Source organism: Vespa velutina, chromosome 2 (genome assembly GCF_912470025.1).
Source record: "Vespa velutina chromosome 2, iVesVel2.1, whole genome shotgun sequence".
Classification (NCBI taxonomy): domain Eukaryota; kingdom Metazoa; phylum Arthropoda; class Insecta; order Hymenoptera; family Vespidae; genus Vespa; species Vespa velutina.
In genome coordinates, this window is record NC_062189.1 from 3,654,310 (window position 1) to 3,669,890 (window position 15,581).

The following is a 15,581-nucleotide window of genomic DNA, read 5'->3' on the forward strand; positions in this document are numbered from 1 at the left end:
AATTGTCTTAATGTAAACAATATTGGAAAGTTATCTAAAAGGAAATGGTATTTTATTAATAAAGACCAAGAAGTTTAGTATTTTTGAATTCTTTAACACTATTGTTAAGAAATAAATTTCAAACTTTTAATAATCTTTAAACATTGATGTAATAAAAATATAAAAAAAAGTATTGCTTAGAAAATGCTCTCTATAAAACATGCTAGACTAATGCAAGACTGTGACTCTGTTTTGTTTGCAATATTGTTCCTTATAGGGCACATTTAAAAAATTACTATTTGCTTGCAACAACACACATTGCAAAGGAACTGCAGGTTGTATTCGATTTTTATCAAAAGATTAATACAATATGTCAAGCTAAAAAAAAAAAAAAAAAAAAAAAAAAAAAAAAAGAAAGAAAGAAAGAAAGAAAAGAAAGAAAAAAGAAAAAAAATAGACAATAAATATAATCAACTACTAATAATATTTTTAAAACTTTTAAACAATTTTTATACGCGTTGCATATACACAAAAGGAGTAGGAAAAAGGATGTAAAAAAATAAAGGTCAGTAAGGACAGTAGTTACCATAATTTAGGGTCTTGGGCATTCTTCTCTCGTACTTCTTGCTCTATTTCATCTCCACAATCAGCGACTATGCGTGCCAGTTGTTCAGCCTCTATGGGACAAACTTAGAAACTCTTGTCAGATATGTATTATAATATTCTAACACTCTTCATGCATATTTCTTACTATATATGATGATGAAGATTTCCTTTATGATAAACTAGATTTGTGACAAGTAAAAAGAATATTTTCACCGATAATATTTTATGATTTTAATGCTTTGTAAAACATCATTTACATTTATTGCTATGATGCTTGTAATTGGTGACGTAGATAAAAAAAAGTTATTAACACATCATACCTAGTTGTTCATTGCCTTGTAGATTAGCTGGTGGCCTTACAGGTGGTGGAATTTGAACATTAGGTGGTCCCACTGTGATTGGTACTTGATTAGGTATTGGATAGGAGGTTGGAATCAAGTGTGGCGGCGGCGGTGGTGGTGCATTCTGTATTATTGTAGGTGGTGGGACATTTGGAGGTGGAATATTCAAGTTTGGAGGCGGTACAGAATTTATAGTAGATGGAACAGTATGAACCGGAGGAGGTGCAGACATTATCATTGATGATATCACATTGGGAGGAGGTACATTTGGTACATTAGGTACTGTTACTACAATTGTTTGAGATGCAGTAATTGGCATCATATTTGGAGGCATCTGAGACATTGGCGGCAACATGTTTGGTGGTGGGATGTTAGGTGGTGGAATATTTGGAGGTTGCAAATTAGTAGGTGGTGGTATATTGCATTGCTGTGGAGGAGGAATAATATGTTGTTGCGAAGTAGACGATGGTGGTAAATTTTGTATGTTGGTCATTGGCATATTTTGTGGAACTTGCATATTTGGTGGTGGTACATTAGTGTTAGGTGGAATATTTTGTATTGGTGGTGGTGGAGGCCTTATAATATGTGGTGGAGGAATTTGCATTCTAGGATTATTAGAATGGTTATCCACATTGGAATAATTATTGTTGACATTTTTTGGTGGTGGCATTCTAGGCATGTTTGGTGGTGGAATATTTGTTGTCATACCCCTCATATTAGGTGGAGGAATGTTTGTCATTTGCATCACTGGCTGAGACATAAGAGGAGGTATAGATGATGTTTGATTGTTACTTTGGGGAGGATATTGTTGTTGATTAAAATGTGGTCGTGGTCCATTTGGAGGAGGTTGGTTGTACATTGAACGTGGATCGGGACTCAAAGAAGATCTATGCCTGGTAGGAGATGGACTAGACGACGAACTGTGTCTTCTGTCAGAACTTCTTCCCCATCTTGAGTCATTTCTTCTTCTATCCCTTTTGTTTTCCCAATCTCTGTTTTTTTCATTGTTCCACTTTCTATCACGTTCTTTCTCTCTATTATCATGATTTCTTTCTTCCACCTTTTCTTCCCTTTTATCTTCAGTTTTTGATTGGTTAGACTCTGCTTGTTTTCCCGTTCCTTTATTATTTGCAATTTTTTTGAACTGATCAAGGAAGCTACCATCATTGGCAAACAAATTAACTGTCACAGATGTAGACGACTTCTCGTCCTCCTTCCTATAAATAAACATATGCAATGCTTAACATCTATTTATAATGCAATGGCAGTATCGAATGAACTTCTTTCTGGCTTTGTAGAAATTAAATTAACTTTGTTAAAAAAAAAAAAAAAAAAAGAAAAGAAAAATAAATATACACGGTATCACAAATGATAAGGAGATTAAAAAGATATCCAAGTTATTCTTTTGTGTTAAAACGAGTATATAATTATTTAACATAAGAATACTTAATGGTTATCTTGAATTAAATCAAATATATATATATATATTGAAATGTAAAATTTGTAATAACAATTGTAAAATAAAAGGAACAATAAGAAGATAAGATTTAAAACTCCAATGCAAAGTATAACAGAGTTTAGTTCATAATGTGACTCTTGATTTATCTCATTCACTGTATAACATTTATAGAGAAAAATAAAGCATAAAAGAAAAAAAAAAACGAGGAATATAAATAAAAGAAAAATAATTCATATATAATAAACGTTAATTTGACAAACAAAGAAGTGTACTTTGTTAGATATATCAAAGAAAACATTGTCGAGCACTCACTTGGACGTAGTAGCTTTGTTGGTTGTCGTAGGTAGGCCAAGTGAATTAGATTTCTTAACACTTTCGACAGCTTCCTTAGCTTTTTGTTCTTGCAATTTCGCTTGGATTTCTAACTTCTTTTGTTGAATAATTTGTTCTTGTTTCGACATTTGTGCGAAACGTTCATTTCGTGAAGTTTTTGAAACGAACGGGTCAGAACCTTTCACACCGCGATACGCCATCTTTGTCGTCTACCGAATCTTTCTATATGTGTCCGTTCATAGATGAATATTGTAACTTTATATAATACATACATAGAATATGACGCATGTATGCATTCTTTTACGCATCTTCGTAGAGACGCATCTGATTTGAAGTATGCGGATTGGTTTACCGCCTAGTACTTGACCAATCATATGCTTTCATCGAAATACAAGAAATATAAGATGTTTTTCCTAACATCATATAGATAGCGCTGTATTTCATTACAAAAGAAGGATCGAATTCAAACGGTAAGTAACCTAACGACAAAAAAAAAAAAAAATCGTTATATCTCTTTTCAAAAATTATTTCACATTATTACAATTATTTTCAATAAAATGAATTATTTACTCATCGCAAATGAAATATGAAAATGATAAAATTAATTTAAATAGAAACGATAATAAATTTCATTGAATTTCTACAAGTCCGTTATCTATTCAATATTTTTTTATGAAAGGTCAGATTCGCGTTGCCAATGGAGAATAGATACCATAGAAACGTAAATAAGTCTCATACATTGCCTTTTTATTTCTTTAGTTATCAATAGCGTAGGCAGTAACGTGAGTTTGTATTCGTATTGAGTTGATAGGCAACTTATTGTTATCAATTTGTGGAACGGTATCACACACAAATACATATACACATCATTTTTATGTGTACGTATATTAACACTATAGATATGGATTTACATATGCAATACGAAATAGCGATACAAAGAATGATTAATTTATTTGTAGAATTTATGAAGAAAATAAAGGCAATGGTAATAATTTTCTTCATATTATAAAATATACGCCGTATTCATTTTATACATAAACATTATATTCTGTGTTGTTTTGTTTTTTTAACAGAAGTGTTTAACGTTGGAAAAATTAATTGACGATTTAAATACATTTAAGGAATTAATCGAAAAAGAAATGCGTACGACACCTACGATACGAAAGACGTATGAAATAAAAATACATACATGTCAAAAAAATCTAAAGATGGCGGTGAAGGATGTTGAAGGTAAAAAAAAAAAAAAATAAAAATAAAATTACATTCATACTTATACAGTGCATATAATTATTGTTTATCCAAAAATTATTTCTTTTTCCATAAAAGAAGATATACAATCGATGATAAAATAATTTAACGTAATTACAAATTATCTTTTAAGAAACGATAATTAAAGATTATCTGTGCTTACGTCATTTTCGAGTAATATCATCTCTTTTTTTTTATGCTTTGTAGCCTTACGCTGTTCGTTGAAAGAGGAAATAACAAAATTCAACGAGTTTAAAGAAGAAACGATTATCGATATAGCAAAAGAAGAATCGATAAGTCGATCTATTAAAGAAATGGCGAAAAAGAAAATGGCTGAACAAACGTAATGATATATTCCTCTCATTTAATTTTTGTAATTAATTAATTCTTCTTTTCAAATTTTTTTTATTTCACTTGTATTATATACTGCGCCTTATTATATATATATATATATATATATATATATATATATATTTGTTTTGTTTTAACAGATACACTTTATTGTATTATATATTGTTTATTTTAATACGTATTAATCAACAAACACGTTTGAAATTATTTTTCAGGGAAAAATTTCAACATGAATTAATGAACATTTGCAAAGAGCATCAAAATAAAATGGAATTATTACGAACAGAAATAAATTCTTTCGGTGAAAAAATAAAATTAATAAATGCTGAAAATGTTACACGAGAGAAAGATTTACGAACCATACGGTATATAAACATACGCATACATTTCCACGTATATATTTATTTAATCATTTTATTAATAATATATTTAATATTATTATTATATAGTCTACAGATGCAAAACAGATCTATTGAAGTACTAGTAAAATACGATCGTGTGATTGGTAGTAAACATAAATTATTAGAAAAGTTGACAATCAAAAATAAGGCTCTTAAAGAAGAACAAGAAGAACTTCGTGTTCGTAAATACGCATATATATACATACCCTATCTCACACACATACATTATTTTATATAAAATATAAAATTGTTAATTATTTTTTTTAAATTCGTTAAACATTTTTATTATAGGCACGCTCGATAGATCAAAACGAATTATATGTTCGTTTGAAGGAGGAACAAGAGAAAGAAATAATGATAATATTTTTGGAAAGAGTGAAAAATTTTCAACAAAATCATGCGGCTAAAATCATTCAAAAAATGTGGAGATCGTATCGCGAACGTCAACTATTGAAGAGAAAGAAGAAGACAAAGAGGAAATAGATTTTTTGTTCGTTCACAATCACTCCTCTATCTCTCTCTCTATATACTAGGAAGTGTATGTGCGTATGTGTGGGTGTGCATGTGAGTGTGTGCGTGTACGCGTGGATATGTAATTGTTTTGAAATCGTTTTTCCTTATATGCAATTTTTCTTATACGAAGAGAAGATATATAAAAAGAGAGATATATATACTAACGCATACATATGCGCAGCGTGGGAGAAGGATAACATGCGCCGGCGCGTCGTCGAAGCGCATGCTCCGAAATCGACACAACAAGGTTCGGGGCTTGGGGTTAATATTCGCTCGAGTAGGCTAGCCTAGCGTGGAAGAGAGGCCGCAGGTGGTCGATCGTTACCGAGAGGTATACCATAGCCCGGGGACTGTAACGTCCTTTGAATTTCGGTAGGACTTTTAAATAGAGATAATTAATCGTAATTAGTGTTATTAAAGAGAATAAATATTAAAAGAAAAAGTACAAGTCTAATAAGAGCTGATTTAATGGAAATCGTTAGATCTAAAAACTCTTTTACGTTACGCCAATGACATATTAGTTGTAGGAGGGTTTGACAAGGCAAACTAAGGGGGATGAGGGTTCCTTGACTGGCTTTTGTGAGAGTGGTAGTGGCAAGTGTACTCGTTGTTGGTGCTAAATGTTTGTGATTCTATGCTTTCATAACCATATCGTTCAAGGTAGTAAAAGGTTGATCTTTAGAGTACGCTTTTGTTATTAGATACAATCAGTACAAAGGCAGTCACGATCAGACATACTTCGCACGCGGTTACATGCTTCTCAAGGAAGAAACCGCATGCCACCTGTGGCACATTTACGTCGCGTGACCAGAAATTAGTTATGGGTATTGTGAATTTTCATTCTATCGAAATGAACGACAGTGACAGGCTCTTGTTAACTTGTGCGTTAAAGGATTTATTCGTGAGAACCCGAGATGTGTCGGTGATTAGTGATTTTTTGTTCGTATCAAATATCGATTTGAATGATTGAAAGAAAATAGAATTTTTCAATGAATATAAAAAGAATTTTCCATGAATATGAATAAACAATCGCCGTGTCCTTGATTACATTTACGGTCAAACTGCTATTAATTAGACCGAGAAATCGGACTAAAAAGACTCTTTATCATATCAACACGTAGAAAAGAAATACGATAAAGATTTTACGCTTCACTCGCGAAAGGAATATTCGAGTAATCGAGCTTTCACGATACGATAGAAATTTGATTCTCTTGAATGCATCAATTTTAGGACTTATTTATTTAATGACGAGTTATTAGGAGAATTGAAGGGAAAAGTCGAAATTATTTTTGTGATCCTCTTTTATTTTCTTTCATTCTTTTTTTCTCTTTTTTATTCTCTTCTGTATTTTATTTGACTTCTCTCACAATAAATTCTTCTCACGTTGGCAGCTTGCCCGAGAGTATACGACTTGTTAATAAATGTAAACGTACGCGTGTAAATAGCCTTTTGTGTAAATAACGATCTTGCACACACGCTTAAAAGACTTTTAATAACGCTGAAGTAATGTGATACTTGTTAGTAACTCATGCAGATACGTCTACGCAATTTTAATGCATAATGTGATACAACGTAAAGCTTTTGAATGTCGATCGAACGTAGAAGATTATATAAATATTCAATGATTTCATTTAATCGAACATATTTCATCTTTATTTTTTATTATTTCCAGTTACGAGGATTTTATCTTCTAAAGGAAGAGGAATAAGGATTTAAATGATGGGGAATATAAGAAGTATTTGTCGTTTTCAAAGATAAATGTAATAAAAGATTTCTGAAAATTACGTTGATATTGAGAACAAAAGAGAAAATTATTTCAATTATTATGATGACCGAGAAAACGAGCTTATCGTTTCAATCGCCTACGATGGAAGAGCACGAAAGAAATCTGATGACAGGAACGTTGGAGCAAAGAAAAGAAGCATTCAAGGAGGACGAAGAACTCATGAGGGAAACGACGAAATTTGTGACGGAGGTTATCGAAACAGCGGCCATAGAAGCTTCCAAAAGGAAGGAACAAGAGGAGGTAATGAAAACATTCATTCGAGAATTGCTTTGCTTTCATCTCGCGAACATCATTTTTTTTCCCCGAGTCTCTTGAAAAATCTTCAAAGGGACTTGCTCGCTATAGCCCACTTTTCTAATCTTTCCACAGCTTTCCACTTTCCACTGACTTTTTAATATCTTTTTAATTAGAATTTCACTCGAATAATCAATAAAATGTTTCAGGGAGGTGACTTTGGCGAAGGTGAGTACTAAGCTAATTCAATTGACAGTCGAGTTATCGTATTAGATCTATGTAGCTTCGTAGTTGCAAAGTGAAAGAGAGAGAGAGAGAGAGAGAAAGAGTTGAGAGAAAGAGAGAGAATGCACGTGCGAACGATAGATAGAAAGAAAAAGAGAGACATATGTCCATACATACATATGGATAACACATTAAAGTATATGCATATGTATTTATATACTACATACGTAGATATACAAACGTATAACGAAGCATACATAAGATGATAGTCAAGCTAAATTTATCACTAATTTCTGAATTTATCGACGTAGTTCGTTGGTAGAAAAAGAGAGATAGAGAGAAAGAGAGAGAGAGAGAGAGAGAGAGAGAGAGAGAGAGAGAGAGAGAGAGAGAGAGAGAAATATGCTAGCTAGCATCTCCCCTTACTTTGTAACGCAACCCCTATCGCCAGTAGTCCTCCTTTTTTCCCCCCTTTAAACATTGATTCGCATTAAAGAAGAGTAAATGCATGTGTGCAGGCAGTAGTTTGAAAGGAGGCAATACCATCGCCGGCTGGAACAACCGAGCCCGTGGCTTCTGCAATCGAATTTTGAACGCACTTTGCCCGTGCTTCAGCAACAATGGTAAATCGTAGAGCGAAATTAGCGTTTATAGTAAGCGCTATTCTAAACTGCCAATTTGGAGCCCGTTGTCCTTCTTGCATCGTGCTCGCATCATCATTTACCACGTCATATCATCAAATAAACGTCGGCGAGATACCTCATCGGAGATCAGCACGGATTCTTTATATCTCCTGCTCCCTTTCAATAACAGCGGACACCTTCGTTTCTACATCGATCGATCATTATTATATCGAGAACTTGTTCGATTTTTAGCCGACGACCATGACCGAGAAAATCGAGTGTTAATGAAATACGAAATTCAAAGATATGTGGTATTTTTTTTTCTTTTTTTCTTTTCTTTTTACATTTTTCTTGTTTCTTTGTTTTTTCTTTTTTTTTCTTTCTTTCTTTCTTCCTTTTTTTTTCTTGTTTTGTTTTTATATTTTTTCTCTTACAGATTAATTTCATCTCTTTTCTGTTTTTTTTCTTTTTTTTTTTTTTTTTTTTTTTTTTTTTTTTTTTTTTTTTTTTTTAACGTACGATTACTTTGATCCTACGAACCATTTTATTATTTACATTTACTTTATTTTATATTATTATCTTTTATATCTTATATGTGACATACGTTAATAGGGTGACATACGTTAGCGCAGTTTTTTTTTCTTTTTTTTTTTTTTATCATCAAGAATAATGGAATCGATATTCTGGAAGAGATAATTTTCGATGAAAAGAGGATGTGAAGAGAGAAAGTTTATTCAGAAGAGTGATCATAAACGTATCGCGTCAGGGACATCGGCTGAAGATCGAAAATACATGTACATGTTTCATAACTACGTCAAAGACAGAAGACTCCTTTTTTGTTCCCTCATTCATGTAGCATCTTTATCATCGTTCCCCCTCAGTTGCAAGTATGTATAAGGTAATAATCGTCCATAAATCGAGATAACAACACGTTCATAGAAATTGTCAAGTAACATTAAATGCACCTTCTATGCTAGTCTAGTAGATTCAATTGATTAAATGCAAGATCATGCATTCGTACGTAATATCATATCGTAACCGTATGAATGGATTTCTTTTATCCTTATTGACCTATTACAATCATCATTATCGTACCTTGAACGAGACGTCAATTTTTATTTTTTTCCTTTGGTGTCTTCTCTCTTATTATCGTGGTCGATGCGTTGTATGTACAATAAAGTGGCACTTTATGGCGGTTTTTCTTTTTTCTCTTTTTTTTTTTTTGTTTTCTTTTTTCTTTTTTTCTCAATTAATGCCATAAGGAGGAAGCTAATCCGTTCGGCGTTGATTTATGGCGTTGATAACGGAACAATGTGTATATATATATATATATATATATATATATATATATACACGTGCCCTCGCATTGTAACGATAACGATAACCGTATCGTTAATACGATGTACCGAGGTAGAATGAAGTGGAAACAGGCGAGTATACGAAATATCGAACGGTTATTTAAAGAGAGAATATGTGTAGATATATATATGTGTGTGTGTATGAGAAAGAGAAAGAAAAAGAGAGAGAGAGAGAGAGAGAGAGAGAGAGAGAAAGAGGAAGAGAAATTAGTTAATAAAATCCGATCAATGTTAATTATATTAATCGAGTAATTTTTAATTCGATTAATATATCGAAATAAAAAGTTACGACTTTTGATCGTTATATATGAGAAACCTGTAAGAAAATATGAACGAATGACTTTATTCGATAACGATGAAATATTTTATTTTGAATAATAATGAGATATATTATTAGCAGATATGTAATATTATAATCCATTATAATCAGGGACCATGAATGTACAATTAAAATAGAGAAATAATAGAAAGACCACGGAAAATTTGTATGCAACGCATCGTACGAATCTTTCAAAGAATTAAAACTCCTTGTATGTCCAGTAATACGTTATCAGATTGCACGTTATCGTTATCGAAACACCTCGTTTATAAAATATCCAATCTGGGCATAAGTAGTTTTTAGAGTTCCTTGTAAAAAAAAAAAAGAAAAAAAAAAAAAAAGAAAAGTAAAAAAAAAAAAAAAAAAAGAAAAGAAGAAAAAGAAGAAAAGAAAATACGAAACAATCTTGCATGGCTTTCTTTCGTGACAAGAGCACATTCCGTTTAATGTGATATCTCTTTTTATACTTATCATATTTATTTCCTATAGAACTATTCAACTGGACACCATACCGATATCGCTTCACGAGACCCTAACCGTTCACCGACGGCACGAACTTCCGTTTCTTCGTTGAATGAACGAGGTCCCGAGTATTGTTACGAGAAATCGACACCGAGATGACGAGCCTATTTAAATCATTCGATGACAAAATAAATAACGTAATGTCAATTTTTGACGTGATAGTTGGAGACACTCTGATTGCGAATAAACACGTCTTATGTGGAACTCCTTCAAACGAGAATAGATATTATTACGGATATCGATGTTCCTCTACGTTTGAAAATCTTTCCAATCGCTTTACGATGGTTAGGGGATATTCGATAAGGAGGAAGGGGGTGGGGGGGGGCGGGGGAAGAAAAGAAAAGGAAAAAAAAAGGGATGCAATTAAATAATATCTTAAGTTTTCGTCGCCTATCGATCTTACTCGTAATAATCATATATCCTTTTGATTTATTTTTTGAACTCTGTCAATAAAAAAAAATTATAAAATTACTTTCTAACCAAGGCTCTCTAAAGCTTTTGCTTTTTTTTTTTTTTTTATCGTTACTATGCTTCTTTTTTCCTTCTTTCTTCTTTTCTTCTCTTTTTAATATTTTATTTATTATTATTCTTTTTTTTCCTTCATTTTTTTTTCTTCCTTCTTTTTTTTTTTTTTTTTTTTTTTTTTTTTTCTTTGTCGTATCTCTTAGCTATCGTGTTAATAAATAAACGTATACGCTTATCCAAACTAATACCTGTCTGAAACGAGATCAATCTTTTAAAGTAATTATCAACGGCGTAATTGTTAATGTTCCAATAAGACCGACTGCTATGTGTACAATGCTCATGTTTAGTTTATAGTAAAAGAGTGAGTTCTTTTAAGGATTCAGCAACTGACGTCCACCTAATAGACGTATCTATATAACTTTACTCTATGAGAACATTTAATGCCGCTTAAGTGTTCGCATAACGTTTTATGGCACGTAAAATAGAGAAGAGAAAGAGAGAGAGAGAAAGAGAGAGAGAGAGAGAGAGAGAGAGAGAGAGAAAAAATGAAAGTTCATCAATGTCAGTATGGTGTTAATATATATATACAGGCTCTTTTTTTTCTTAACTATTCTATTTTATGACTCGTAGAAGATTATAATGTCGCGATGAAGCGACCCGGAAGAATGAGCGTTCCATTAAAATTATAAAACATCGTGATTGTATTCGTTAACTTCAATAGTTATAAAACAAAAAGTTAAATAAGTTAAAAATAAATCTCTCTATTTCTCTTTCTCCCTCTCTTTCTCTCTTTCTCTTTCTCTCTCTCTCTCTCTCTCTCTCTCTCTCTCTCTCTCTCTTCCTCTTTCTCATACGACATGAAAAAAAAATAAAAGAAAAGAAGAAGTCGTTTGAATGTACAAAATAGATAGAATAGAAAATATATAGTATACGTATATTATATATATATATATATATATTTGTCCTTGAATGAGAAGGAGAGAAAGTATTTTGTGAAGTGTGCCTACTCGTGAATGTACTTTTCCTCTAGCGCGAGCAAAAAAGAAAATTAAAAAAAAAAAAAAAAAAGAAAAGAAAAATAAAGAAACAAAATGTAACATAATATATACGGATGTTGTTTGTTGTACGAAGAAATGATACTTAAGAAAATTAACAAATGCGATTATTTAATTCGCATTAAAATAATTTTGAAATGGATGAGTCATCATTTCGAGCAACAAAAACGAAAAGTTCATTAACGAGGCTAATTAGTCCCTTATAACGAGGTCCAAATGGGCCTGATAATAACGATTCTTAATTTTACGTTTAATTAACGGTAGGAGAAGCCGGGGGCCAAATATGAAAAGCCATAGGCTGTACGAATAGTCTTTCAGATGGTGACACCGTAAATGTCGATGGGTAAGAAAATCAATAATTTGGTAGTTCGGTCACGAATCGCGTAGCAACACCCGCGCCGACCTTTTAAAGTTACCTATATTTATACACATATATATATATATATATATATATATATATATATGTATGTATATATATATACAAATCTTTTTGTGAATTTGAAACAAAGAACCATTGGATCAATTATGATGATAGTTATTATTTTTTCTTTTTTATTTTTTTTTTTCTTTTAAGTGGGATCAATAAATAACGCCGCGAATATTACTCGAATGACAATCAAAAGATGTACCTATTATGTATTTCAATAAATTTTCTCAGTAATTATATTATATCAGAAAGATTAAAGACAGAGAGAAATAACTGATTAATATTGTTATCTATAATTAAAGCATGGATACATTGTCTATCGCCTTTAAATGATAGACGATATATTTTGAGCATATGATTGACATTTCTTTTTCTAATAATTTTTTCTTTATTATATTAACATAAATATATATTTACATATAAGTGATAAAATTAAGAAAGAAAAGAGAAGTTACGTGAGAATTTAATTTGAAGGATTTCAAAGATAGATAAAAATATCTAATTGTGTATGAAGAATGGAATAAAGAGAAATAAAAAGAAGGAATAAAAAGATAGAAAAAAAAAAAAAAAAAAAAAGAAACTAAAAACATAAGTTTCAATTGATACAGATCGATCGCGTAACTTCGAGTTTTCATGATTGAAAGTGGAAATAATTTATTATAAAATGCGACAAATCGTGTAGTTTATAAATCGATGTTTCCGTCTTGCATCTGCTAATATATAAAAAAAAGGGAAAAAAAAGTTCGAATGTATGTATAATAATGTAATAGACGAATCATATGAGAAGAAAATGAACATTTTTGTGCTTTGTTCGTCGAAATAAAACGTAAAATACGTTTATTTTTTCTTCGATGAATATCCACATAAATACCTGAGTATAGTATGTTTCTTTTTCTTTTATATATATATAATATATATAATATATATAATATATATAATATATATAATATATATATAAAATATATATATATATATATATATATATATATATATATATATATATATATAATACTACTCCAAGTAACATAACTATTCCTTCTTCCTTACATCAAATATGTTTATATATGTATATATATATAGTATACATATATACTATATATAATATATACGTATACTATATATGTATATATATATGTGTATATATACATTCTTCGCGTTGCTAACGATTATTATGGAAACTATGGAAACGCGTTTGCTCGTCAGTGTTTGAAAGAAAATTTCTAAGATTAGTTACCAATTATTGTATAGTTTTATCGTGAGCGTAATACCTACGTTCGTGAAAAATTCGAATGCGCCAATTTTATCAAAATAGAATCTTAATTGGATGTAATTTTTAAATATGATCGTTCAATGATCGATAGTACTACTGACAGTTCGATCAATCGAATTTTCAATTTTTTTTATTATAAAACACGAGGAAGATACATGTGGAGAGATACGAAGTAGCTATTTACGTCACTTTAATGCGTTTCTCTGTGACAACAACGAACCGCGACATTGACGATCGTTCTACTTGTAATAAGTGGATAATTATGTATTATAGAATATAAAAGGGGTATACATATGTATATATGTATATATATATATATATATGTATATACATATAGATATACGTATTAAAAATCTAAATTTCTATAGAATTCTAGAGTATATATTTTTCGTAAAAAAAAAAAAAGAAAAAAAAAGAAAGAAAAAAGGACAGTAAGTATAGTTATGATCAAGAAAATTTGGACTTTTTTTATATTTATTATAAAAATTAATTATTATGTTGATTTCATTAAAAACTACAGAAAGAATCATAGAACATGGAGTGCTCCAATGATGTCGAAGAAGTTAATATTAAAAAATGTAATGTAATTTGCAAAAAGAAACATTTAAAATCATTGAAAAGATATAGAGAAGATAAAACGTTTAAAAGTCTTCAGACAAAACGAGCTTTTCGAATAAAGGACACCGATGGTAAAATGATAACGATCGCAAGGATATCTACGTTCAATTATCCCCGATCTAGCATAGATCCTCCTTCTGAAAAGATTTCAAGGTTCGTTCAATTTCAAACAAAATATTATATCTTTTTTTCCATTCTTTGACGACAAATTTTTATCTAAAAAATTAACAAACAAATTTTTTCTCTTATAAAATCGATTTATTTGTTAAAAGAAAAATTCATTCTATTTATATTCATTCTATTTAATATCATTTATTTTATAAATATGATTAATATATATATATATATAATATATATAATAAAAACATATTATTAATATCTAATATAAAATTTCTTGGAAACAACAATGTTTCTTAGAATATCACAGTGTTCAATGTTAACAAATAAAAAGAAGAAGGAGAAGGTCCTTTCTTCTCAAAAGAGCAAACTTTATTTGTCTCTTCGAAAAAAAAGAGCTGAATTTCGTCAATCATTGATCAAAGCGATAACTATGAAGAAAGAAGAAGAAGAAGAAGAAGAAGAAGAAGAAGAAGAAAAAGAAGATGTGTGTTTCAATGCAAAAGAGTTTTGGCTTACGAAGAGCGAAGAGGATCTTTTGAGATATCATTATTACGTTCTTCATGCGATCGATGACGTACACATCAAATCGATAGACAATAAAACATTGAAGAATATTTTATATTTGATTCCACTTAAATGGCAAACGAAATATCCAGAAATTTTAAATGAAGTCGTTCAAGAAACGAAGAATGATTATAATTTGACTATTAAAAAGGCCATTATTGATTTCGTTCTGCAGGAACCTTTGAGAGACGATTACAAATTGTTCGAAAAGGTTCTTTCATAAATTCTTCTTATTCATAAAATAATTCATAATTCTCTTTATAAATGTTTTATATATATATATATATATATATATATATATATATAAATAAATTTGAAGAAGATAATATAAATTTATTTTGTAGTTATCAAAAACGAAGGAGAGTGAAGAGATCAGACGATTTTCATTGGAATACAAATGTCGATATAGAAGAAGGAAATCGAAAATCGAAAGGATCACTATTCTTTACAATAATTATATGCATAAATCTTTGGATTATTGGATCAGAGAATTTAGGTTCGTCAATCGAAAAAGTAGAAAGAATTTGTCGAAAAATTTTAATGATCATTTGATTTTTATTAATTTTATCGTAGTAATAAAAGACAGATCGACATAGAAACGTTAGCGTCTAATGGAAAGCCATATGATCTTGGGAGTTTCGAGTACAGGGTAATAAGGATGCTTCGAAACATGAGGAATGATCTCGAGACAAATTGGTTGCCAAAAATTAAAGCTGTGTTCTGTAATGTAAGATAAAATACTTTTTTATTTACTTTCGATCGTA

At 30.5% G+C, this 15,581-nt stretch overlaps 3 protein-coding genes across 11 annotated transcripts in view; 2 read left to right on the plus strand and 1 right to left on the minus strand.

Moving 5' to 3' along the window:
- Nucleotides 1–2,958, minus strand: part of LOC124957820 (SURP and G-patch domain-containing protein 1-like) — a 6,288-nt gene extending 3,330 nt beyond the window's left edge. Inside the window, exons 1-3 of one of the 3 annotated variants that reach the window (XM_047515189.1) lie at nucleotides 2,698–2,958; nucleotides 906–2,143; nucleotides 566–656 (exon numbers count right to left, since the gene is read on the minus strand). In XM_047515189.1, coding sequence (XP_047371145.1) covers nucleotides 566–656; nucleotides 906–2,143; nucleotides 2,698–2,918 — 1,550 coding nt within the window. In that variant the 5' untranslated portion in view covers nucleotides 2,919–2,958. Of the gene's footprint in view, nucleotides 1–565; nucleotides 669–905; nucleotides 2,144–2,697 lie in introns of all 3 variants that reach the window. The other 2 variants (XM_047515188.1, XM_047515190.1) reach the window with 2 other exon arrangements.
- Nucleotides 2,768–11,590, plus strand: LOC124957822. 7 transcript variants are annotated; one of them, XR_007103746.1, is made up of 10 exons: nucleotides 3,156–3,188; nucleotides 3,478–3,703; nucleotides 3,792–3,948; nucleotides 4,174–4,309; nucleotides 4,533–4,682; nucleotides 4,767–4,896; nucleotides 5,010–5,603; nucleotides 5,753–5,853; nucleotides 5,933–6,055; nucleotides 6,904–7,056. XR_007103746.1 is itself a non-coding variant. In XM_047515196.1 (5 exons), the coding sequence occupies exons 2-5, from the start codon at nucleotides 7,057–7,059 to the stop codon at nucleotides 10,310–10,312; spliced, it is 372 nt and encodes a 123-aa protein (XP_047371152.1). In that variant the 5' UTR covers nucleotides 5,260–5,603; nucleotides 6,904–7,056; the 3' UTR covers nucleotides 10,313–11,590. The 7 variants fall into 7 exon arrangements, 2 of the variants coding, with proteins under 2 accessions (XP_047371152.1, XP_047371153.1); XR_007103747.1 differs by lacking the exon at nucleotides 5,933–6,055 and having other exon boundaries at nucleotides 5,753–5,891; XR_007103745.1 differs by lacking the exons at nucleotides 5,753–5,853; nucleotides 5,933–6,055.
- Nucleotides 11,591–13,286: 1,696 nt separating this feature from the next.
- On the plus strand, nucleotides 13,287–15,553 carry LOC124957617 (dynein axonemal heavy chain 7-like). The gene is made up of 4 exons (XM_047514668.1): nucleotides 13,287–14,286; nucleotides 14,551–15,028; nucleotides 15,162–15,313; nucleotides 15,391–15,553. Exons 1-4 carry the CDS (start codon nucleotides 14,051–14,053, stop codon nucleotides 15,551–15,553), a joined length of 1,029 nt encoding a protein of 342 aa, XP_047370624.1. The 5' UTR covers nucleotides 13,287–14,050.
- Nucleotides 15,554–15,581: the final 28 nt, after the last annotated feature.